The following is a 27,385-nucleotide window of genomic DNA, read 5'->3' on the forward strand; positions in this document are numbered from 1 at the left end:
AATACTTAGACATTGTCTTAATCTGTTCTGCTAACTCCCAGACACGGCGAAGTCCTGTTAAAAGTCAGCCTGAAATGTATCCAATTTTCTTATATTTCTGAAACTCTGCAGCTGTGGAACACCTGGACTTTCTCACCCTGATCTAAATATTGTCTCACAGAACTAAGATCATTATCCAGCTTTTGTTTGACAGTAATCAGACAAAACACAGACGAACAGATGTGCAGATGGTCAGACGGATGTATAAATGGACAGGTGAAGCGACACTTGAATGAAGGAATGGACAAACAGACAGATATTGGTGTATGGATGAATGAATGGGCGACAGGCATCTACAGACATGGTGTAGATTGCTAGCTTTTAGTTATGCTGGGTTAGCTTTAGCTTGCTAAGTTTCTCTATCTCTGCAAGAGATGTGAGCCTTGTGATTGGTCAGGGGAAAGCTCACAGGAGCATTGCCCAAGATTAGGACCACCCAGTTTACAGCAAGAGAAGAGAAATTTTGTGAAATACATCAGTCATTTATTAGTTCTCTATTGAAAGGGTGCACTTAGTGCATGTTTACTGCTTGTCTGCAATAAACAAGATTAATCTAATTAGGAAAGAAAAAGATTTGAGTTTCCTGGGTCGTTAATAATATATTGAGACCTGATTTATTTCTCCTGGGACATAGAAAAGTTGCCCTCTACAGCATATCCCACCGATTTTTCTGAATTGCATAATTTAATAGTTAAGATGTACAACCCCAATTCCAGTGAAGTTGGGACGTTGTGTAAAACATAAATAAAAACAGAATACGATGATTTGCAAATCCTTTTCAACCTATATTCAATTGAATACACTACAAAGACATGATATTTAATGTTCAAATGGATAAACTTTATTGTTTTTTGCAAATATTCACTCATTTTTAGTTTGATGCCTGCAACACGTTCCAAAGAAGTTGGGACAGGGGCAACAAAAGACTGGGAAAGTTGAGGAATGCTCAAAAACACCTGTTTGGAACATTCCACAGGTGAGCAGGTTAATTGGAAACAGGTGAGTGTCATGACTGGGTTTAAAGGGAGCATCCCTGAAAGGCTCAGTCGTTCACAAGCAAGGATGGGGCGAGGTTCACCACTTTGTGAACAACTGCATGAGCAAATAGTCCAACAGTTTAAGAACAACGTTTCTCAACATGCAACTGCAAGGAATTTAGGGATTTCATCATCTACAGTCCATAATATCATCAGAAGATTCATAGAATCTGGAGAAATCTCTGCAAGTAAGCAGCAAGGCAGAAAACCAACATTGAATGCCCGTGACCTTCGATCCCTCAGGCGGCACTGCATTAAAAACCGACATCATTCTGTAACGGATATTAACCACATGGGCTCAGGAACACTTCAGAAAACCACTGTCAGTGAACTCAGTTCGTCGCTCCATCTACAAGTGCAAGTTAAAACTCTGTCATGCAAAGCGAAAGCCACATATCAACGACACCCAGAAATGCTGCCGGCTTCCAAAATTGTTTTTGGAAATCATGGACGTCGTGTCCTCCGGGCCAAAGAGCAACTGAAGTTGTACATCAAGCAAGAATGGGAAAGAATTCCACCTACAAAGCTTCAACAATTAGTGTCCTCAGTTCCCAAACGCTTATTGAGTGTTGTTAAAAGGAAAGGTGATGTAACACAGTGGTAAACATGCCCCTGTCCCAACTTCTTTGGAATGTGTTGAAATTCAAAATGAGTGAATATTTGCAAAAATAAAGTTTATCCGTTTGAACATTAAATATCTTGTCTTTGTAGTGTGTTCAATTGAATATAGGTTGAAAAGGATTTGCAAATCATTGTATTCTGTTTTTATTTGTTTTACACAACATCCCAACTCCATTGGAATTGGGGTTGTAAACAAATTAATTCAGAGTGGTCTGATATGAAATGATTCATTACAGAAAAACAGTCAGAATTGTTGTCAGCGGTGGTGCTGGAAGCAGTTGTCTGAAGTGATAGCTTAGCTTCAAGATAAAATTTTGGCCTAAAGCATATTTATAGAAATCAATTTACGGAGGAGGGACATGAAGAGTGTAATAAAGCAAAATAGTCCCCAAATGTATTATTTCAGATTTACCACTATTGTACCATCATTAATATATAAACCTCAGAAGACACGTATAGGTTCACTTATCATTTTGAACTGTAAATAAAATGTCACCTGTCACCACCACTGTAAAGAAATAAGAGTCTGAGTTTATACTCTACAATGCACTTTTTCACATCAAGCCATACTGAATAACTGAATCAATGATTAAATTAGAAAATATTAAAAAAATCAGTATAATTCTTCTTTAAGATATACATTTTTATTTAAAATGCCTTTATATTCAATAATATTCATAATATTCTGCTTGAACTGTTAATTAACAGGACCGTTACGAGTAAAATCCCTAGATTAAGGACAAGAAGGGAGTTCCAGATGGACAGCTAGTGTCCATCTGTATTATACCACAGTGTTTGTGCCAAGCGAAATTAGCCCCCCAACTTGGTGCGCCAAGTTAACTTAACTGGCCTTGGGCTTCGGCGACAGATTGAAGATAACAGCTCCACTAGTCCTTACCCAAATAATAAACAGCTATAATATCTCATATGCCAGTGGGTTCATGTCCAATTAGCTGGGACCAAAAGTCATTAACACTACTCCTCCGTTCTACCTACACTCTCGAATGCTATCATTTTGATGGAAAGCGTACTTAAGAGTCAGGGCTCTTAATCAACAAAGACGTTATTATGAATAGTGTTTTCCCTGTTAGTACAAGCACCGAGATCATGTTAATTAAAAGCCTAATGTACATTTCACACTGTAGTCTAGCAAACCACTACAAATACAATGTCCTCCAAGCGGAGCTGCCCATAGTGCACTGGGGCACTGCAAAACCTGAGCCCGGGTTACCCACAGTGCAGTGGAGCTGAGAGAGCGCCCTGGGGTGAATGGAGTGACAAGGAAAGCCATGCGTGTAGCTCCAGGCGAAAGCTGAATGTTAACAGCATCCTCTCTGAAATCCAATATATTATCACCCCCTGCAGAGTGTGTGTGGATGATACGATTAGGCCTCTCTGTCAACCACACACATTTACAGGCAGCAAAGCACTGCTGTGTAATTGGATCATTGGGCATACGGTCCAGTGGTGTGTGTGATGCATGCATGTGTGTGTGTGTGTGTGAGAGAGAGAGAGAGAGAGAGAGAGAGAGAGAGAGAGAGAGAGAGAGAGAGAGAGAAGCATCTACAGTGGAAAATATGCAAGGTGCATATGCATGAGCTGGCCACAATAAAGAGAACCATAAGGCAAAACTACAGCACACAATAAAGTTCAATATACATAACAAACATACTGCATGTTTAACCCCTTAAACTACAGGGCAGTACATTCAGTAACTACAATGAATTATTCTGTCGTACTATGAAACTAATATACTACTATACAAACATCTGAGATCACCCTTCATGTACTTACTTTCCAGTCAAAACAGCAATTAAGAACAAGTTACTCATTTTCTCAGGAGAATAGATGTAAGAGGAAAACTGAGTTTGGACTCCTAAAATCAGTGCAAGACCTGGTTGACCACCAAAACTGTCCCCAGAAGACAAACGGCACTTAAAGCTCTCATCTTTGAGAGACAGGAGAAAATCAAGCTCTACTCTTGCATCAGATCTGAGACAATCCACGGATGTTACTATCCATCCCTCCACTGTGAGAAGACAACTCACCACTATGAGTCTGAAAGGATGTGTAGCTGTCAAGACATTATTGAGAAAAGGAAACAGACAAAAAAGAACATTGGAAAATTAAGTAAAAAAGCTGCTGCTGTTTTCAGAACTGACTGACCACCGCAGAGTCCAGACCTGAAAATCATTAAATGTGTTTGGGATTACTTGGATCATGAGAAGCAAACAATGCAACCAAACTCGGAACTTTGGAGATGTGGAAAAATATCCCTGAAGATTTATTAGAAAAGCAACAGGCAAGTCTCCTAAAAAATAATGGAAGCTGTAATAAAGGCAAAGTGTGGACACACAAAGTACTGAAAAAAGATACACTTAGTTCTTCAAGCTAAATTGAAATTTTGAATCAAAGTTAAGTTTGTACTCGGTGGCTGTTTTGATTGTTAAATAAATGAAGGGTGACTTTTGCAGTACTGCCTGTAAGTTATATAGCTGTGAGAGAAAGTCCTTTCTGTTGGAAGGTTTTAAGTCTTTAAAGTCAAGTTACAGTAACTGTCTATTTCTACATTTTTTGATCTACTGTTCACCTTTAACCCTCTGCTGCACAGTGTTGCCATATGGCAACATTTATTTCATTGTAATTTTACTAGAAAGCAGTAATATAAAATCTGTGTTTTCTTATTTAATCGTGGAAAAGGGTCTTTTACTTTGAAAGGACAAATACTTCATGACACTGCATGACCAGGAATTTTTATTATGTTGTTATTACCAAATACTAATTGAAATTGTATTCATTTCCAATTTTTGTAAATATTGGGTCATACATTTCACTAAGTATTAGTTGGATTTGATTGTTTTTGTTTTCGATAAAAGGATAAAAGGATGTTTTTAGAGATAAATTCTATTTTATGGTGCTTTTTTATTTACCAAGTAATCCATTACATTTTAGACTATAAATTCCATTATTTATGCAATTTCAAATAACAAAAACACATTCAAATATTTTATTATGGTTAAGTAATAATTCATGCAGTAAAGGGTTAATAACATAATTTCTCAGTGCTGTCATATTTATTTTTACATATAATGGACATGAGCTACCAAATCGGAACACTTGCAGATTTATTTCGTCACTAGCATTCTGAGCAAGTGAGCAAGCCAACATATCAATACGAATGTCCTTCACACTTCAGTCAGCACTTATTTTATTACTCTGATGAAAGAAATCAATGATCATTTCCATAGTTATGTTAATCCCATGTCCACAATTGCTTGCTTAGAAACAGTCACAGTGCATCCAACAGTGAAGGCAGCAACGTGCTTCTTTTACACAGTGATATCAAACACAGCAGTACAGGGGACATCCGCAAAGTCTCTGAATGCGTCTGCAGCGAGTTAATCACTGTAGTGGTGCACTGTATGTGTAAGTGGTGAATTGGCTGTGTTGGTGGTAGGCACTCATATTGATTGTGCAGATTGAAGTGTGAGGCACCACAAGCACCAGACTCCTTCAAGCTGTTATCAACAAAACACGCAGTGACAAGGACGCCTCTTCACATTCCAATTTCTTCCCCAAATATTAACTCATTAATCATAGCAGCTGTCCAAGATGGATTTTAATTTTGCACTGAACACGCTGCCTCCCCCATTTCTCCTCTCCCCAATGTACACCTAGATTACATTTCAGTGTTTTCATTCCTCTGTCTCTCAGCCTTTTACAGCTCTCCCTTACTCTTTCTCTGGCCTTTCTCACCACTTTCTCTTTCTCTCCAGCTTGATTGCTCGCTCCTTCTGACCCATCACTGTCTCTAAGTTCACCCTTGTTTTGACTTTTTTTTATTTTGTCACTCTTTTTTCATTAGGAACACAGTAGAAAGCATTTTATGTCTAGCTTCTATAGAAAAAGGTGTGCTTATCCATCTAAATGCAAATAGCTGGACTGTCTCTCTCTCTCTCTCTCTCTCTCTCTCTCCCTCTCTCAGAAAAAAGACAAAGAGGATGTTGGGAGGAAGTCAAAACGTGACTGAGACAGGGCCGCACAGGCTGCAAAATTGCATCAAATGATCCTGCCATTTGTCCATCTGCCTGATTTCTTTGTCAGTCCCTCTCACTTACTCTCACTCAGCTATTTCCTTTATCTTTCTTTCCCTTACGGTTTTTCTTTTTCTCCCTCTGCACATAAGAGAAGGGCACACTCTCTTCATTGTGGCTGCTTGTATGTGCAGCGGAGGAAGATGGCAGTGATTATAATGTGTAATGGGTAAAGTTCCCCTCACTGGATCACTGTCTGATTCTTTAAGCAGCTATAATGTCACATTTCACCACAATTCAATTAGATTCAGATTTTAAAAGAAATAATTCAGCACATCATGAAATCTCACATTTCTCCCCGGTTCAGTTATGATTCTTTAAGAACGACTCAATGCACCACGATATCTGAAATTTCTCCAAGATTTAAATATTATGATCATTTAAGAAGTGATTCAGCGTGTCATGAAGTCTCATTGTTAACCACAAGTTGATTATGATTTTAGATTATGATTCGATTCCTTAAGAACAATTTAATGCATAATGAAGTTTCAGATTTCTCCAGGATTTGATTCAGATTCTTTAGGAAATGATTCAGTGCTTTGTGAAATCTCAATTTTTTCCATGATTTTATTCAGTTACGATTCTTCAGGAAACAATTTGGCGCATTGTAAAATCTAAAATTTCTCCATGATTTAAACAGGTTATGATTACGTAGGAAACGATTTGATGCATCATGACATCAGAAATTTCTCACTGATTCAACTGGATTTGTTTATGATTTTTTAAGAACGATTCAGTGCAGCATGAAATCTCAAATATCTCAATGATTCTTTCTAGATTTGTTTATGATTCTTTAAGAACGATTCAGCACATCATGAAATCTGAAATTTCTCAGTGAGTCAATTTTGATTCTTTAGGAAATGATTCGGTGTATCATGAAATCTCACATTTCTTTTTGATTCAAATATATTATGATTACATTGTGATTTTCATTAAATGATTCAGTGCATTTCTTCATGATTTGAATGATTCTAAAATGGATGCAGCTGAATCTCCACATTTAGACTGATCTCAATGCACTGATGCACATTTGCATGCCCACTATCCATACAGAGGCGGCGCTCTCCAAGTGCAGGCGTTGTGGAGCTGTCCGTGGTGCTTGGCCCCCTTTACCGTGCACTGTCTTTAACATTTCCGCGTCACTAACATTTCAACACATCCACTGTGACACAGTGCTAACATGTTCCTGTCCTCTGAGACTGGCCCTCCCCCTCTGCTCTGGCTTGAGCACTAGTTCCTCACAGCAGGCAGGGCTAAGACAGAGAACAGAGTGCATGAGCTCAAATCAATAGGAAGTAGGCTCTTACCTGTCACTCTCATCCCACGAAATGCAGGTTTGGTTGGTTGTGCCCTGTAAGAGAGAGGAAATGCTATTACAGCCTGTCACTGAACCACATTAAGAAGCTAAAACTCTCTTTTCTCCCGGTACATGATATAACCGGACCATACAGTCGGTGATCGAGAGGTCCACTTTGGTAGACCAATAGCTTTATAATATTCTATTCTATTACATAGATCATATGTGTCAGGTAAACTGCCCATTATGTGTGGGAGATATGATAAAAATATGATATTTCAAGATATGTTCTCAATATGCATTTGCATAATAATGATTTTTCTTCAGTGAACATACCACACCTCAGTAAATCCTATATTATGCTGTTTTTGAAATGAAACATTTAATAAGTGTCTTTCAAGCACTGACGATATCCATAATATGCTGAGAAACGTTATGATAACGCCATAAAAGTTATGATATAATGTGACTTAATTTATCACAATACCAATAATTATAGTCATATTGCTCACTCCTACTGTCCATGCAATATTATAATGATAACAAATAATCCTTGTTGTTCCTAAATGTGAATTTTAATCTGAGGAAATTAAATGAAAACAGAATAAAATAAGACAGAAGCTGAGCACAGCAGAAAGTCTGGTTTGTCAGGCTAAGCCTGCAGTGAGGCATTGAGTTGGTTCTGCTTGGCTCAGTTTTAATTGACAGTGTCACTAAGACAGCCCTCTTCCACTTCAGAAGTGTTAGAAAGTTAAGAAGCTGACTCATGCTTTTGTTTTCTTTCTCTTATCTACTGTAACACTCTATTTACTGAGTTACAGAGAAAAAGCAAAGGCAGACTGCACCTGCTTCAAAATGCAGTGCTTACTCAACCCAGAGACAAACACATATTACACTTGTTCTTTTTAGGATACAGCCTGTGCTTTCATAGCAATTACTATTCTTACAAATTTGTATTTTTCAGACCATTTGACTCTGGAAGTAAGTTCAGAAAACATTACAGTGAATCTAGCTCTGGATGCTTTATAATGTAACTATAAACAGTGTCTTTCATGTCCATCTTTCAAACATTTCGGCGAACAAGGTCATTTTGGAATGCACCTCTTTTCTTTCTTTAGGTTTTGTTGCTCAAATAAGGGACTTTCTTGTCCATTTTTATCATTTAAATGGGTTCTAACATCTGTTCTATTCTTCTTCTTATTATTATTATTATTATTATTATTGTTATTGTTGTTGTTGTTGTTGTTGTTGTTGTTGCTAATAAAATGATCTAGCAATTATTTTGATGATTAAGCATATATACTCTTATTTCACATATACATTATTTGTAATGTCTTACATCTCATTTTACTTCATGCATGAAACAGTTGTCAGATCCTGCTGGTATGGGTTTCCTCTCAGTAATTTCAGTAATGCGTAATTTGAATGCTAGTAGCTCTCCCTTGCAGTGAACATGGCTTCATAATGACCTCTGATTAATAATAATACCCTGTTTATCATTCAATTACTAAGCCAGTTCATTGAGAGCATACATTTGGATTTTTGTTTTTTTCAGCTATTTTTTGCTTCAACAAATAATCAATTTATTTCATCAAATTATTATTGTGCTATTACTGTATGTGACATTGTGTGTCATTGTATCAGTAATAAATCTCTTCAAAGAAGAACAAATGTGTTCATTCATTTATGCACATAATCAGTTGAACTGCCTAAATGTTTGAATCTAAGTGTAGAGGTCAGTGTGGCTCACGTTGTACAGGTGTGAGAACTCGATCTCCACTGGGGCCGAGAGGGAGCTGGGAGTGGGCTTGATTGTCACAGAGATCACCTTGGAGTTCAGCACTGTGCTGTTTCTTTGAGAGCACAAAAAGAGACAAGAACGGGAGGGAAGAGGGGATGTGACAAAGGAGAAGACGACCTTGTACTTCAGACCAAGTCCTTTCATGCATATATGCATCAAATTATCACCGCCCTGGGTTTCAGCTGCAACTGCATGTATGCAAACATATGTATCAAACACATCCACACGCATACCACATTCATACATCAACAGAAACACATTAACACCCCCTCCACACACACCCACACACCATGTATTATTATATATGTGAGGTGTTAACTTCTGTGATGCTGTAACAAAACAACTAATCTTCACTATGATTTGCATACAAGTAATTTACATAAACAACAATTTTTCACAAAAAAACGAATAAATAAATGCACATAAACGTGAGGATTAGTGAGTGTGTTACATTTGGTCCTCACAAGTATAGTGATGCAAGTCCCTCAACACATACACACAACTCCCTGATGCTTCCAAGCACACAATCTGTCAATATGAGTGCTTCTGTCACCTGGTGTCTCTCTCAGAGCCACCACATTACCACACTGAGAAGGTAGGAAAAAAAGCTGGAAAGCTGAGAAGGGATAACTAAAAAAAGATCAGTGCTTAAGGATGGAAGGTGGAAGAGCAAAGCACGATAAAGACTGTTCAAAAGGCTGCCTTAGTATTTATAGCAAAACAGGAAAATAATGCCACACCTCTGTCTACTTCCTCAGTCATTAACCTTCCAACATTGTCACCATTAACTAGCACTGTGTACGAGAAGCAGGATAAATGCTAAAGATTTGGTGTGTTGCAGTTGTGCTGGCACTCACAGATGCATTAAAGAAACAAGCACGCTGTCAGAAAAAGGTACTGTGAAGATACAAACATTTACAATGTAAATGTACCCTCAAAGGACCAACAGCGGTCTTAAGGTCCAACTGTGTCCCCAAAGTAAGTCTGTTCCAGGGAAAAATATCCATTTTTAACTAATCACATGTTTCTAACAGATCAAAATAAATAAGCTTGGAGTGAAGGCTGAGTGCACATTTTCTTTCACTTCATTTGTCGTCACACAAAAATGTCTCTGTGTTCATGTAAGGGCTGTTGCATACAGTTAGACTGTATAGATTGCTAATAAAACGTATAAACACATGGTAGAGGAGATGAAAGAAGCTACACAAGCTGCTTTATCTCTTCTATATCAAAATTGTAGATTTGATGGTCCTGTACTGCTGTCAAGGACGAATCAGGAGATTTTGGCATTCATATTTCAGGTGTTCTGTGGTTATACCACCCCTTAAAGGGTTTGTGTGATCAGATCATGGTGTGTCTCTGAGACACACTGAGCCCTACCTATACCTGTACTCATTTCCCACTTCTGATACCAAGATATATGTTCCAGGTGTGAACGGGTCTAAGAGTCTGAATAGACAGAGAAAAAGGCAGATGTGACACGTCCTTACCTCTGAAGAGACAATATGCTTCCTAAGTTTCGGTACAGGACGATGCCGGTCACAAACGCTGAAGCATCATCTTCATCTGCAATACACATAGGTAGACATATACACACATGAACAAACAGAACAAGAAAGAGAAGAAAACACAACAACTGAAACAAATGAAAAAAACGTATGTGTGTGCTTGTGTGTGTTGGTAGGAGTTTTTAAACTCTTTGAAGTTGCAATTAGCATCAGCAGTAATAAAAGCATAGTGTAAATTAACCTCTATGGAACTGAGCATCTTGCTGATGATCCATTGTGAGAACTTGGCAAAATCCCCTTTAACTCATTTAAATCTGCTGCCAGAGGAGCTACAGCAGGTGCATATGTCCATGTTGATCACAGTGTCAGTGTGTAGAATTGGAGCTTTCTGTGTTCTACCATGTCTTTACTGCTGTGTAAAGAAAACTTCCTTTATTACTGGATACACTGTGATTTTCATCCTTCATTTAGACCGTTATTCAGATCGGCAAGGGCGTAATATTGGTTTGTTTAATCAGAGTAACGATAAATCATGCCTCATCATTTACTCAGTTCAACTCAGTTTGATAGATGCTTAATTATTAATTATTCCTGAAGGGTAACTGATGGCAAGCATGCTGGCACATATATACATAACACAAAAGTAATTAAGATAAAAAAAAAAACAACTCAGACCACCCAAAATATTATACTGCCATCTGTTGAGAAGACTATCTGCCAGACTATCGAGAGGTGTAGACATATATTACTATTTGTGTGTTTTCTTGACCAAATAGGTAGTTTAAATAAACACCCATGGATTTTCAGCTTTGTTACATTACACTGTACATATCAAAATAGACTCAACAAGAGCAGTGAGACATGTGATTAATGGAGAAAGCAGACTAAGCGGCCTTAAAGGGTTAAACAAGCAGAGAAATTCTGTGCATATTTTAAATTTTTAAATCTGCACAACATTTGTGTTTGCAATTAATACTGTATATTATTATTATTATTATTTTGTCATTTCCTTGATATTGAAACAAATAAAACATGTTAAACTTACAGAATGCAAACGTAAAGCTTTTGAGACAGAATGTAAATTGAATGTAGATGTAATTCTCTGTGAAACTCCATGTGTAATTGAATATGTAATTACATAGTACAGCAGAGTGACAGTAACAACTCGGGACATGTGGGTGGGTTAATCCTGCATTTACTCTCATTCAGAGTGACTGTAGGTGAGGGGAAAAAAGCAGGTCACCCAGTCACTCTCTCTTTCCCTTTAGCTCCTCACCCTACAGCTGGCCTACTTGACTAACCATCTATGAACACACACTCACACATACTCACGCACACTCACACACAGACACTCACACACAGACACTCACGCACAGACACTCACACACAGACACTCACACAGACACTCACACACAGACACTCACACACAGACACTCACACAGACACTCACACACAGACACTCACACAGACACTCACACACAGACACTCACACAGACACTCACACACAGACACTCTCAATAGCTGTACATATTGGCATTTTTGGTCCGAAATGACGAGCCTAAATTTTATCCTTTCATCAAATCACAACTGGAGAAGAAGGAGACCACAGCCGTACACACACACACACACACACACACACACACACAAATACACACACACACACATATATACAGACAGAACCAAAATAGGACCATCTGCTCATCCAGCTACAATGATTCAGCTCCAAACATGTGGATTGCCTGCCTGCCTAAGAGAGAGAGAGCGAGAGAGAGAGAGAGAGAGAGAGAGAGAAATAAATAGTAATAGAGAAAGAGAAATGGAGAGTAATACAGACAGAACAATACAGAGAGAAAGAGATACAGATAGAGAGAAACAATGACAGAAAGAAAGAGAGAGTGATATGGAGAGATATACAGAAAAAGGGGTGCAGAGAAAGATGCAAAGAGATGTGGATAGAGAGGAAAGACATATAGACAAAGAAAGAAAGAGGTAGAGAACGAGCATGTGGAGACTAAGAGTAGCGGAATGGGGAAAGAGAGACAGCTATGAGGTGTAAAGGAAGCAAGATAGACAAAGAGAAATAGAGATGAGAAAGATAGAGAATGTAAGAGTGAGTGTGTGTGAGAGAGAGAGAGATAGAGCGAGCAATAGAAAGAGAGAGAAACAGAGAGAGAGAGAGAGAGAGAGAGAGTATAGCTGTAGGGCTGCAGCTGGGTCTCTGTGGGTATGGAGAGGCTGAGTGAGTCTGCTCTGCTCTCTGGGGACGGTTTTATTTCTGCCTGTCTCCACTCACTGAACTGATCTGCCAATACAGAATAGCCACGGCTGCTATGAGGTCAACAGAAGATCACTGAGGGGCCAAGCAGCACTGAACAAATACACAGTGTGTTCTGCTAGAGGTGGACTAGCTGCAGTCTGTGTGTATGGATGGATTCGTTTGTGTACTCAGTACCAGTAAAACCTGCTTGAATGTATATTTTGGCATTTTGATTTTCAGGCTTATATTTATATTAGTGTCTTAAAATCTGTTTCAACAAATCAAAGTGAAATACTTTTGCAGCACAAAATTACTACTAAACACTACTAAAATAAGTAATACTACTAAGTCTGTCACTCTAAATTTCAGTACCTCAGTAGATGTCCTTATTAGCATCAGTAAGCCAGTAAACACTCTTTCCAAAGTCTAGACTTGGCTGTCTAACATCCCATATTCCTGTTATTATCTATGAAGCACTTCTAAATTATGAACTGTAGGCAAAACAAGGATGTATCAGGAATCAGTATTGATGCAAGGTATCAGGATTGGTAGTAGTGCTGAAAAAAAACTGAATGCTAGCCATGCCTATAAATAGTGAAGCTATGTATATAATTGCTATGTATAAATGATATAAAAAAAAGAAACATTTTCAATTAAACATTGCTCTGAACGTAGCTTTTAGCACACGTAGAACGTTTCCAAGACGCAGTAACTCCTCATGAAGCGGTTGGAGAGAATGCTAAGAGTGTGCAAAGTTGTCATCAAGACAAATGTGGCTAGAATATAGGATGATTTCTAGGGATGCACCAATATTACTATTTTGTGCTGATACCGATATCTGATATTTTTCATGAAATACAGACACAAACATTTATAAAATGTAGACAAATCGTGGAGACACTATCCACACAGATTACTACTGTAGAGAAATGTAACATATATGTTGGTAGGACTATAAATACAGTAAATAATAAGCTTTACCCCAGTGCACCTAAACATCCTACATACCTTATATATCATAGTTTTATGTCTTCACTGCTAGTCTAAAATGAAAAACAGTAAATATAAAACCCTTCATCAGTAGTTCAAACTTTTGACATGCAAGAAAGTAACCATCACTTTCAAACTAGTCTGAAATGATTATTTGTTCTGTAACCACTGGAGGTCTGAAAGCTCCTAAAGTATGTCTAATATAAGCACCACTCTCAGCATGCCCTCGCTGTCAATCTGCTCCGAGCGACATGGAAACAGAGCTCCCAATGGGAGTGGAATTTAGGCCTAATTGCTCTTGATTGGCTCCTGTTGACTCCTGATTAAGCAGCAACTGCCCTATTAGCATAGTCGCAGGGGAGGGAACTTCTCTAATGGTCTGTAACGTTGAGCCTCACAAACATTAGACAGAGACTACAGCTATCAAATCTCAGCCCACTGCTCTTCTCACACAAAGGACAACGTTTTTTCAAATGCTTAGGTAAAGGATTACAGTGTTAGCAGAGTTTAGTGACTTCTTGGACGCATGTGCTAAACTTTAAAGAGCACGATTATGAGTTATTATTAACACAGCTCCTTCTGAACCCTAAAAACATTCAGTCACAAAAAGCCATTGTTATCTATTGTTAAGGGATTGCAAGTTGATGCTTTAAAGCAGTAACAGTCAAACGCCAGCACTGTTCTCAAGCAGAACCCAATAAAGTTGTTCAGCGAATCGGTATTCAGGTCAGGTGATGGACCACTGCTACAAACTGTTTCTGGCAGAATCTCAAATGTCCCCCTTCTGCCTACAAAGGGCACTACATAGGTCTTAAAATGATGCCTTCTATATCTGAACAGTGCACAGTAGGTCTAAAAAAGAACCACTTTGGATTCGGCTGTGTGTGCATAATTCATACTGGACACAAATGGCAATATTTGGGTGTACAAGCCAGTATTTCATATCTAACAATGCACTAGTTGGGCAGCAGTGAGCCATTTGAGATTCTGCCCGGAATTTATGAGGTTTGATCTTATAGATGTTTGATATTGTTTTTGTTGCAATTTTCACCACTTTACCTGCTTGTTTTATGCTAAAGACTGTTAAAGAAATGTTGTTCACCATTTGTCTAATAGAAATCACTCCTACAAGAACACCTTTTTTAAAGAATTGTCTATTATTTAAAAAGAAACTCAGGTGGAAAATTATGGACACTCTTAAAGAATATTTTAAACAAAATCAAAGATATTTTCATCTTTGGGGAGAAAAAGCCTTAGGAATTCCACTGGTGTTTGTGACAGTTGACATCTCTTTTGTCATCCATCAACATGGAAAAGAAAAACAAAGTGCTGACAACTCTAATGAGACAGAAGGCTGTGGAGCTGCACAGATTAGAAAATGGTAATAAAAAAGTTAGCAGGAGGTCAAAAAGGCCAGTAGGAAAATCAGGGTGACAAGAAAAAGTCTGAAAAGCATGAAACTGTTGAAAATTTGGCAGGAGTATATGCCAGTTCAGGTTATAACCAAATGTTGTTTAAAAATGAAATAATTGACAGAGGCATTTGTTGCTTTTTGCTAGGTTTTAGACGTGTTTAGTAAAACTTTAGACCTGGTGGGTCCAGCCCATTTAAGGGGTTAAATACAAGCTTTTTGCACAATTCTTTATACCTCGTCAGCTCGTGTGTGTCTAAGCAGTATGGAAGGTACTAACCTGGGTTGCCAGAGGAGACAATATTCTTAGAGACGGTGACTCTGTCCTCTGAGTTCCGGGCCCAGTCCACCATGCCCCTCCAGCCCTTCATGGGGAAGCTGATGTCAGCAGTGCCTGCCACGGGCCGCTTGTGAATACTCAACACTGAGGGCACACATGGGCACAGCTGTTAAAACAGAGACTCCACAGACAAATTTGCATGAAACACTGATCCAGATCATGTCCCTGTGTGGTTCAACTCCTGGGCGATACTGATCAAATTTAATATCATGATATTTTTCAAATGTACCACAGTAGCACATGATATGTAATTTAGCATGAATAAAGTTCACCTCACTACCTGAGTTACAAACCTGACATATCTTGTTTTGATTATTCTCTTTCATTCTGCTTTCTTCTCAAAGTAATGGTCCACTGACAAATGTAATTTACACATTTTCCCCCCTTACCTCAAATTTCCTTGCTCCTTATTATTGCCCTATTACTGAGGCTAATGTAGCTTAAAACTAATGTGACTAATGGAAAAAAATTGAGTGACATTAATATTACACATGCAAACATAAATAAACAAGCTTCAGGCACACTGTAAAAATGGTATATTATCTATGAATGCAATTTGCTGCAATAAAATAACTGAACTTCAAATAATAAACAGCACAGACCACAAAGTTTTGATCTGTTACTATTACAAAGTGCAGTGAACCCAACATTTTCTTGAAGCAAACTGACTATTTAAAATGGCAAACATGTTTTACTGTGTACAAAACACTGGCTACATTTGAAGTGGAGGGAAAACTATGTAAATCAAACCATTCATTTTAAACCATTCCTTAAAAATTCCAACCATGGAAGCCTTAGATTTTTACTGTAAACATTACCCAGAAAGTACAGTTCCAGTAAGAAATATTACTATTTATTAGGTGCTCATGTGTTCTGAACTGTTCTTTCTAAACAATCTGAAGCAGCCAGCAGATAAAATACTGTACAAGTCAGTAAATGGGCATTATGTGGAAGTCATTTTTCAGCATCAGGAAATAAACAGAAAACAAATATTTAACCGAAAATTACACAGAAAGCTCAACATATAACTATAATTTTTTCAGTATGTAGTGTGTCCACTCTTTTCCTTTTCCTGCAGCTTCTATTTTTTTCAAGAGAAAATTTTAAGTTTTTTAAAGAAATCTGCTGGAATGTTTTTCTACACCTTCAAAGTTCAGTCTTAGAAGTTGGTTGCATTTTCTGCTTCTCATAACCCAAATAATTGTTAACGCATCCAGTGATGTTGAGGTCTGGACTCCAGGGTGGTCAGTCAGTCCACTGTTCTGAACTTCTTGACAGCTAACCATCAGACCCATAGTATTGAAGTGTCTTCTCTCAGTGGAAGAATAGACAGAAACCCCTGTGGAACACCTTTTTTTTGGTGGTCTACCATGTCTTGCATGGTTGTTATGGTTCCCATTATCTGAACTTTTCAGGGTTTCTTTGATTATCTATTTTTTTCTTTGACTTTTCTTTTTCCTTATGCAAGTGGGTTGGATCGAATCTGGAAAATGAATAATTTGCACTTAATAGCTGTCTTGACCGAATAAATGAAGGGTGGTCTCTGACTTTTGCACAGTATGGTACAAGTGTCTCTTATCTTTCAGTAATGAAGTACAAATCAGGCTTGCTGTATAACACCAATACTGATGCAGCAGTTCAGATGATACATCCCTGTGCACTGTGCAGTCCACAGTGAATATTCTCAAGGTTATTCGGTTCAACAACTTTTATTTGTGATGAAGTAACAGTCTGTTTATTTGCTGTTCATGTCGGTGTGCATGAGATTCCACGTGCTTGTGATGTGTGGGACTGAGAGGTCATTAGCTTAGAGACAGGTGACAGTTCTGTGGGTGGAGATGTGGTTCTGCCAGGCAGTGGTAAACAAAGCAGATGAGTTTCTGCGAGGCAGTGGTAAAGAACAGCTCATGGCCCCCACTCCCTCACACTCTCCTCTCCCACTGTGATGGCCCCACTGAGCGGCCCACTGCAAAAACAGCTCATCTCCTGCCTGTCTCTGCCAGTTTGTGTGCATGAGTAAAGCATGGATCCCACTTGGGCCGTGAGATGTGGGTGGATCACAGTGGGATTCTGAGGCCTCTTGAATGCCCCGAGCTACAGAATCTGCGTACACCTGCTCCTCCTGAGAGAACAGCCTATAAAACTTCTCAGGGGAACGTTTCATTCATGGTTCAGGGACTGTCAGGGATTTACTGCACTTTTAAAAATAAAGGTGCCAAATAGGATCCTTTGGAGCGACACCAAGGAAGAACCACTTTTGTTTTTCTAAAAAATCTTTCTTGAATAGTTCTTTCACAGAACTATTTGGGTCATTTGAGAACATTTTCTGTCCCTTTGACATTCCAATGAATAAAATACACGCAGAGAATAAGACATATATTCTTGTAGTCAATTTTCTCTCTTACAAAAAATTACAAACACTTTCAAATGCAGTTTAACCAAAGAACAACAGCTACCTCAAGGTACCTAAAACTAGGAAATTACTACATTTTGCCAATATTTCTAAAAATACTGGACAGGCATATTAATGAGATTGTAACCACATTTCTTTCTAAAAACTTATCATATTTCTTTTCCTGTTTTCTAAAGACTAAGAGGGCCCAAACGGGTCCTGTTTTCATGCAAAGGCAGTAACTATACGAAAAGTCTCACTTTTTTATATTTGTTTTTTTTCCCTTAACTTCTTTTTATTTTGGGATCAATAAAGTCCTATAAAGGTGTTTATTTTACCCTTCTAATTCTTTAAATTATGGTCCTTTCAGCTATATCTCCATAGCGGGGTTGACATGAAAGCATACAGCAATCGGCAATTTAGTTTTTCTGACAGAAAGACAAATTTTGGACAAATGTTCAAAGACAAAATGTCCTCTGATGCTGAAATGACTTTTATTACATCCTAAAGATTATTATTCAGTCATTACAATCCTGCCCAGAAGTCTAAGCACATAGTCTGAAACCATTGTCTGAGCAATAATTGTGTTTGTGCTGGGAAAATCACCATATATCATTAGAATAGAGACAAATAATAACCCTCACATAATGTAATGGTTCTACATACATTTTTACATTTATTTTCTACCATCATACAGCCAAACCTAGAACAATGTAGGAACCTTTATTTTGTCAAAACGTTTCCGTCTGCTGAGAATATTGTTTCAGAAGTGGAATGGATTGACATTGATTATCTATACATGCACCTTTAAATGGCCACAGTGCAGTATCATATCACAGAGAGGAACAGGTTCAGCTGAAACAGAATACGACAAGAAACTGACCAAGGTTGTCCGTGACCTCGTAAGTGTCCTGAAAGTCCTTCATTCGGAGGCTGATTACATCCACAAAGTCCTCCACCAGACGAAAGAGCTCCTTAACATTAGGCCCCAGCTGAAAGAGACACAGGTCAGGCTATAAGAGTCTAGGATTTCAGTGTGGTAAAGGATTCAGAATAGCAGTGCTTCAAAGATAATACACTGTGGCCGCGCTCCTTAAGTATGCAGGCATTTTAGTGTCATTACATATTGTCACTGTGCAAAGAAAAACAAGCATCTTTAAAGTGGTAACTTCACAGGAGGTCAAAAACGTTCTTCACTTCTAAGTTTCTGTAAAGAGGTTTTATTACAAGCAGTTTTTAAGCATTTCTATTGGTCCATTCATCATGAAATGTCCCCACAATGTATAGTTGTGTGCAAATGATGTAGAAAACTGAAATTTTAATGGAACTACAATGTTTTAGTCAGAAATTATTTTATTCATTTTCTTTTCAGTCACGCTTAAAAAAATATCCAGTTAACATTTAAAAGCTATAGCTTAACCAATCATTGATAGTGTGGCGTGCCATCAGGCCAGCTATGGTTTTACTCTGGCAGGTTAGCTAGAAATCATTGTTTATAACTATTAATAATATAGAATGTGGGGGGTATAATGATAATAATAATAATAATAATAATAATAATAATAAAAACTATGTTCAATGATTATGCCTAACAATACCTGAAAAGTACTTGTTAAAGGGAAATTCCATCTATTTTGGTGGTTGGTTAGTGTAGTGGTTAACACCTCTGCCTTCTACACTGTAGACTGGGGTTCAATCCCCACCTGGGTAAGCTCCCTACACTTTACCAATAAGAGTCCTTGAGCAAGACTCCTAACACCGCCTTGGCCCACCTGTGTAAAAAATGATCAAATTGCTCCTCCTCAGATAAAGCGGAACACAGAAAGTGAAACACATCACTATGCCCAACATTCAAACTAGTGCAGAGCATTAAAATAGACCCAAGTCAGTTAGAATACTTAGCATGTCACTAGGCCCATTTTAGGGGGGCTTTAGCATCCAGGCCAACACTAAGACGAGCTAGCTAGCTGACTAGTTTGACTAGTTTAATCATTCGTGTGAAGAGCAACAGATATATAAATAACATCATTGACGGCTCTTTATATTCTTTGTTCTTACATTTCTCTTCAGTATTTGGAAACAAGGACACCAGTATTTGCCATATATTGTCCTTTACAGTAGGTTAATGCCAGTGAAAATGTTATATAGTGTTGACATTGTATATCCCTTAATTCCTCAACTTGTAGATGTGAATTTAGAAGTGGCAGCTCTGTCAAAGTCCAGTCATTTGACAGGATGTTTACCAGTTAAACCAGTCAGGTATCATGCAAACTTTCCATAACCACTTCATTCAGTTTTCAAACCTCTTTGGATATCTGGTTCCTATCATCACCACTGTGTACCATTCTGTCTCAGTCAGTTTCTCAGTCAGTTTCTCAGTCACATTTCACCTCAAACCACTCTGAATGACACTGTTCACATTTTGATGATTGAATTAAGCAGAAATAAAAAAAATGGAATGGCTCTTTAAAGACCATTACAAACATCCATAACACAATATCAGATAACAATAATTTTATAGGCTATTCATTTTATAGGAAGTTTATATGCTATTAAAGACCATATCATTTAATGATAGGAAGCTTTTAGCCCACCAGATGAGGAAGAGTGCAAGATTGCATCCACTATAAAAATATCATGTGGACAAGTGTAGTATCCCACCTTCACTGGATTACATACCTACGCCTGCCATTCAGTCTGTAGCAGTAAAACATACACGGACTTGAAATGTTATGCAAGTTTTGCATCAACAAGTCTGTTATTAATATCCCTGTCTGTGGGCATTCTGAGTGTATGTGGGATCTGTGTGGATTGTCATGGTGATGCAGGCTGGATGCTTAAAGGGCCAATGTCTTACAGTTTTCCTGTATTGTATTAATTTCCCTGAAGTTAATAATATTTTATGTACAAAAACAGTCATTTTGCATATTTTCATAACCATTTTCTAACCTCTCTTTTGTCTTTTAGCTGTTCCTACACCTTTCATACTGATATACAGTGCTGTGCAACAGTTTTAGGCACATAGGCAAATTGTTTAAATTCATTCATCTGGACAATAACCAAACATCAAAAAAGTAACAAGTAACAGGTTTGGTTCCAAACCTGGTTTCTCTTCAATGTCCCCAGCTTTCACATAGATGTGTTAACTTCTTCCAGTACCACATTTAATTTAGTTTAATGAAGGACTGATTAGCTAAACTGGGTATTGGAATGTAACTGTAAATACTGGGCTTCGATGAGGAGAGGTTTGGAAATGGTTAAATGAACAGACTGGGATAAACAAAACCAATATTTTTTCTATTAATGTGTTTGTTTTTCTAATAGTGGTGTTTTTCTAAGCCATAAAATGCTTCATCCCCACATAAACAACTTTTTCTATATACAGGCAAAGTTTTAACACTCCTGTCAAAAGACAAGCTTTGTTGATTTTCTAAGTGAACATGTGGAACATGAAGTCAACGCATAGTGAACAATATAGTGAACAAACTAAAATATTTCTAGGAAATTTTAGTGCACCATTTATATTTATATATTGAGATTAACATACTGGAAAAAATAAAACATAAAGAATAAAATGTGGCATAACAGGACACATTATGATTTATGTTTTTACAATATGTTAAATTCAGCAAAGAAACAGTAATTGTGCATTAAAATGTGCACAAAGTGTGTTCTCTGTACTGGATACTGTGTTAATGTATTTTCACTTAGAAAATCAACAAAACGTCTTTGGACCAGGGGCGGCAAAACTTTTGAATACAACTGTAATCTTTTCAGGTGGCTAAAACTTTTGCACAGTGCTGTATGTATCTGACTGCTGTTTCTCATTCAAAAGGCAGTGCAGGCTGAAAGACTCATAACCACTGTGAATAGTAGGAGCCAAACTACTGTAAGTCGAATAGGTGCCTATATGTAAATGGGCAGGTTTTTGCGATGTCACAAAAATAGTGATTTCCAAATGGACTGTCTTTTTTGCATTTTGTATAAATGGACTGTAAAGTAATAAAGTTAAATTATAACTATTTTTACACAATATTACAAACTATTATTTTGAAATTATGAGGAGAATCGAGTTTCCTATTATATGGGTCCTTGAATAGCTGGTGGCAGTGAAAGGTTTGGAAATTGAGCAAGAGTCTCTCTCTCTTGCTCTCTCTCTCTCGCTCTTTCTCTCGCTCTCTCTCTCGCTCGCTCTCTCGCTCTCTCTCTCGCTCTTTCTCTCGCTCTTTCTCTCGCTCTCTCTCTCGCTCGCTCTCTCGCTCGCTCTCTCTCTTTGACATTCACGCAATCCCCCATAATGCTCTTAAAACACACATACCGCTCCCTTACTCCTAGCCTACTGACTCATACCAGCTCCCCCCTCTCTCTCTCGCTCTCTCTCTCTCTCTCTCTCTCTCTCTCGCTGACATTTTGTTAGAGTGTGCTTCTGAACAGAAGTTTAATAACAGGAACACCTACAGAAGCGACATGTAATAATGCATTAGTCACATACTCTAAATAAAGTGTTTTATAAATGCCTTTCTCTCACGTGGCTGAAATCCATGAGAGAATAGCTGCACAACAAATATAACTAAGAGACTGTTCCTCTTTAAATACACTGCAAAACACGCAAATCGATGATTCATGTTGGTTTTTGTTCTTGTGTAGTGAGTAGGTACAGAAGTGTAGGAGACAGAACCCACCAGTTGCGCTTCTTCCCATCGCTCCCTATTCTCCTCCATCAGCAGGTTACTAATGGACTGAACAAAGTTCTGCAGAACAAATATGGAGACAATAAGGTTTAATACAGCACATAACAGAATATCACAGATCATTATGTCTTCCTCTTTCCTTCTGAGAAGGTGATAAAGTACCACCTACGTATTTCTCACCCGTAACTCATTAAAACAAGCAGAGAAATTCTGTCGTAAGTGTGCGTTCCAAACTTTATACCAAATCTCCTTTCATATTCATGATGAGAATAGATATTTAATTATGATTTGAATTTGATGAAAAGACATGCTTATGTGTAAAAAAACATCCTTTACATTTTTGCCACATTTTGCAATTTTTTGACATTGAAACAAATGTAAAGGAAATGTTAATGCAGAATGGAAATCAAATGAATTACATCCTAAATGTAATTCATATGAACTTTGATATTAAACATGTAAATATGTAATTACTAGGGTACATTGATTAATTGCAATTAATTACATTTGTGTTATTTGCTCAACTTTCTAAGAAAAGATTTTCTTATTTAAAAGCAGTGCATTTTTCTTATAACAAAATTGTAGAGAAAATAAGCTCAATCAGAATGTATTTATTACTTTCACTTACATTATTTTCATTGTGTGAATTCAAGTTCACATGAATTTAAACATGAAAATCACATAATTTCCTCAGGCTACACACAGTCTTTGTTTTCATTCCTGACGATCAGTGAGAACAACAGTGGATGCATGTTCCAATGTTCTATATGGCAAAAAGTATGTGAACACCCCCCCTAAATATTGAGTTCAGTTGTTTCAGCCACATCCATTTGTCACAGGTATGTAAAATCAAGCCATGCAACCTCCATAGACATGAGCAGTAGAATGGGTTGTACTGAAGAACCCAGTGACTTTAAAAGTGAAATCATGTCACATTTGCCACAAGTCAGTTCATAAAATTTCTGCCCTGCTAGGTCTGCCCCAGTCAACTGTAATTGCTATTATTGTGAATTTGAAGCATATAGAAGCAACAACAGCTCAACCATGAAACTGCTGACTGCAAACTCAGAGCAGGGCTGCTGAGTGCTGAAGTGTGCAAGCGCATAAAATTTCCTCATCCAGCTGCCTCTGGAAGCAACATCAGCACATGAACTGTGTGTCAGGAGCTTCTGGAAATGGATTTCAATGAGCAAGTAGCTTCACTCAAGCCTAAGATCACTATACGCAAAGCCAAACAGTGGAGTGGAGGTGGGATCATGGATCTGGGGCTGTTTTTCAGAGTTTGGGCTTGGCCTCTTATGTCTACTGAAGGGTGATGTTAAGACATTTTAGACAATTATATGCATCCAACTTTGTAGCAAATTTGGGGAAGGCCCTTTCGTGTTCTAACATGACTGTGCCCCTGTGCAGGTCCATAAAGACCTAGTTTGATGTGTTTTGTCCCACAGACACACTCCAAAATCTTGTGGAAAGCCTATTCAGAAGACTGAAGGCAACTCCATATTAATTAGCTTAATGCTGTTGTTGTGAGAAAACCTTGCATCTCCATTTTGTTTTTCAGATTTTGGCGTAATTTGAAAATACCTGTCGCCCTTTACTTTGTTGAATGGACAAAAAGAAATGACCAAAAATGACTCAGAAAAAAATCTGGTTCCATTCACATTAAAAGTAAAGTAGGTTTGTTCCTTCTCCTGCAAAGTTACCATTTTGCAGATATAAGGTTTTGTTCCAACAACAGGGTTATGGTTTTGACCAAGCTCATATAGGTGTGATGTTCAGGTGTCAACATACTTTTGTGTATAATCATATCTATATTTAATTGTTCCAAATCCTTAGATTTGTAGCCCTTTCGCTCTCGTTCATGCAGCTTGTGATTTCTTGTTACAGTGAAGGCTTTTAAAGGGCTTTCCTTATTGCTATTGCTTTTATTAGTTGGCTGTTCCTTGATTCACCCACAGACTTTTCATTAGAATGGTTCAGCACAGTTTGCCAAAGCAAAAGCTGTGCTTCAATGTGAAGGCTACAGTGTGAGCAGTTGGGCTTCAGCCTGCACTATTACAAATATTTCACATAATCAAACTAGGGAAATGCCTTAACAGTGTTAAAACAAGGCAATTAATAATTTATCATGTTAACTAGCTATACACTGTGTGCACAATTATTAGGCAAGTGAGTATTTTGACCATATTATCATTTTTAGGCATATTTTCTAACTCCAAGCTGGATAAACTTGAATGCTTAATGGATTTAAGCATAGCAGGTGATGTGTATCTGTGTAATGAGGGAGGGTGAGGAGGTAAACACCCTATAACAAGGTGTGTATTATTATTTGGCAGCTTGTTTCTTCAGGCAAAATGAGATTGAACTGACTCTGAAAGGTTAAAAATTACCAAAGGTCTCTCAGAGGGATGCAGCACTCTTGAAATTGCTAAGATATTGGGGCGTGATCACAGAACCATCAAACGTTTTGTTGCAAATAGTCAACAGGGTCGCAAGAAACATGCTGAGAAAAAAAGACGCAAAATAACTGCCAAGGATTTGAGAAGAATCAAGCGTGAAGCTACCAGGAACCCATTATCTTCCAGTTCTGTCATATTCCAGAACTGCAAGCTAGCTGGAGTATCAAGAAGCACAAGATGTTCAGCGCTCAGAGACGTGGCCAAGGTAAGGAAGGCTGAAACCCGACCACCACTGAACACATAAGCTGAAGTGTCTAGACTGGTCCAAGAAGAATCTGAAGACAGATTTTTCAAAGGTTTTATGGACTGAGGAAATGAGAGTGACTCTTGACGGACCAGATGGATGGGCCCGTGGCTGGATCAGTAACGGGACAGAGCTCCACTTCGAGTCAGACGCCAGCAAGGTGGAGGTGGGGTACTGGTATGGGCTGGTATTATTAAAGATGAGCTGGTTGGACCTTTTCGGGTTGAAGATGGGCTCAAAATCAACTCCCAAGCCTGCTGCCAGTTTTTAGAAGACACTTTCTTTAAGCAGTGGTACAGGAAGAATCTGCATCTCTCAAAAAGACAATGAATTTTATGCAGGACATGCTCCATCACATGCATCCAAGTACTCCTCTGCATGGCTCGCCAGTAAAGGCGTTAAAGATGAAAAACCTATGACATGGCCCCCTTCCTCACCTCACTTGAGAACTGGGCAGTTCTTAAACAGGATATTTACAGTGAAGGAAAACAGGACACCTCTCTGAACAGTGTCTGGGAGGCTGTGGTTGCTGCTGCACAAAAAGTTGATCGTCAACAGATCAAGAAACTGACAGACTCCATGAATGGAAGGCTTATCACAGTTATTGAAAAGAAGGGTGGCTATATTGGTCACTGATTTTTTTTTTTTTATTTCTCAGAAATGTTCATTGGAAAGTTTTGAGTTGTTTGTTTATAATTCTCACTTGAACAGATGAAAATAAAAAAGTGAGATGGGAAAATGTGTGTTTTTCATTTAGCTGCGTAATAATTCTGCACCATTATAGTTGCCCAATAAACGTGCACATATAGATATTCTCCTAAGAAAAACAAAACTTCACTTTATTTTTCTTAAACATTCATGTTTGAGGTTTATTAACATTTTGGATTAACCGAGAGCACTGAAGTTGGTCATTAATAAAAATAATCCTCAAATATAAGACTTGCCTAATAATTGTGCACACAGTGTATAACACAATTGCAATAACTCTAGACTTCTAAAGGTTAAACATTGCACTAACCCTCATGTCAGCACTGCTGGGGCTGTAGTAGGACCTCCTGAAGATTTCGGTCATGTTCTTCAAAACATCCACTATTGCCAGCAGGTCTCCACTGTAGCTGGTGCCATCACTGGAGGTCACCCTCAGCTTGGTCATTACCTCAGAAACTCCATCTCCCACAAGCCCCCTCTGCGCCTTTGACAGGTGGTCCCGGGTCTGAGAAAATGAGAGTCAATCAGCTGTTTATCCAAGAAATGCTTCAGTTTTCAGAGTAGTACAGTAGCCACAGAAGTAACATACACAGACTGGGCACTTTCTTAAGTACACTTCCATGTATCTAGACTTTTTTGTCTATTTTATCAGCTCCACTTAACATATAGGTGCTCTTGATAGTTGTACAATTACGGACTGTAGTCCATCGGTTTCTCTGCATACTTTGTTAGCCCCCTTTTTCCCTGTTCTTCAGTGGTCAGGACACCCACAGGATGCTGCCCACAGGGCGCTGTTGGCTGGATATTTTTGGTTGCTTAGATATTCTCAGTCCTGCAGCAACTGTTGTGTCTGATGCATTCATACCAGTGCAACACCAATACCACTACCACATCAGTGTCACTGCAGTATGAGGAATGATCCACCACCCAAATAATACCTGCTCTCTGATGGTCCTATGGGGGTCTTGACTAGTAAGGACTAGGGTAAAAGAAGACAGATGAACTACAGTATGTAACTGTAGAACTACAAAATGCATCTATACGCAGTGGAGCTAATAAATGGAGAAAGAAGATTGTAAAAACAAGGAGGTGTACTTAATGAAATGGCTGGTTAGTGTATGCCATGTGGGTAAACTGAGTGCTCACCAGAGTTTGGATACTACGGTAGTCATTGGAGATACATTTCATGTAGGTAGGATTCTCCCAGTAGGCGATGCCCTCATCATCCAGTGAACAGCGACGAAGGATGAGGCCTGTATCAATACACACAGAAGGTTACCATAACTACAGCCTGCTCATACCAAGGATTCTTCATATGCCTTCAGAAATCCTTGGTCACAGTTTATTTTGTTGGCCACCTAAAGCTCTGCAATGCTCAAACTCTCTGATGTTGACTGTAAACAGTGTTGGGATTAAGGTTAGGTTTAGGATTATGGAAAAGATAATGTGAATATAACTGATATTTAGTAGATTGTCAGTTAAAGACTAAATAAACA

At 38.2% G+C, this 27,385-nt stretch overlaps 1 protein-coding gene across 8 annotated transcripts in view; it reads right to left on the reverse strand.

Annotated features, from left to right (window-relative positions):
- adgrb1a (adhesion G protein-coupled receptor B1a) overlaps positions 1-27,385 on the reverse strand; it is a 173,864-nt gene that overhangs the window by 56,592 nt on the left and 89,887 nt on the right. For all 8 annotated transcript variants that reach the window (XM_037536953.1, XM_037536952.1, XM_037536948.1 and 5 more), the window contains exons 9-16: positions 27,036-27,142; positions 26,200-26,394; positions 22,470-22,538; positions 18,671-18,779; positions 15,336-15,479; positions 10,380-10,455; positions 8,839-8,941; positions 7,099-7,142 (exon numbers count right to left, since the gene is read on the reverse strand). In XM_037536953.1, the coding sequence (XP_037392850.1) occupies positions 7,099-7,142; positions 8,839-8,941; positions 10,380-10,455; positions 15,336-15,479; positions 18,671-18,779; positions 22,470-22,538; positions 26,200-26,394; positions 27,036-27,142 (847 nt within the window). The remainder of the gene's footprint in view (positions 1-7,098; positions 7,143-8,838; positions 8,942-10,379; positions 10,456-15,335; positions 15,480-18,670; positions 18,780-22,469; positions 22,539-26,199; positions 26,395-27,035; positions 27,143-27,385) is intronic.

The sequence above is a fragment of the Pygocentrus nattereri genome, chromosome 3, assembly GCF_015220715.1.
Source record: "Pygocentrus nattereri isolate fPygNat1 chromosome 3, fPygNat1.pri, whole genome shotgun sequence".
NCBI lineage: Eukaryota > Metazoa > Chordata > Actinopteri > Characiformes > Serrasalmidae > Pygocentrus > Pygocentrus nattereri.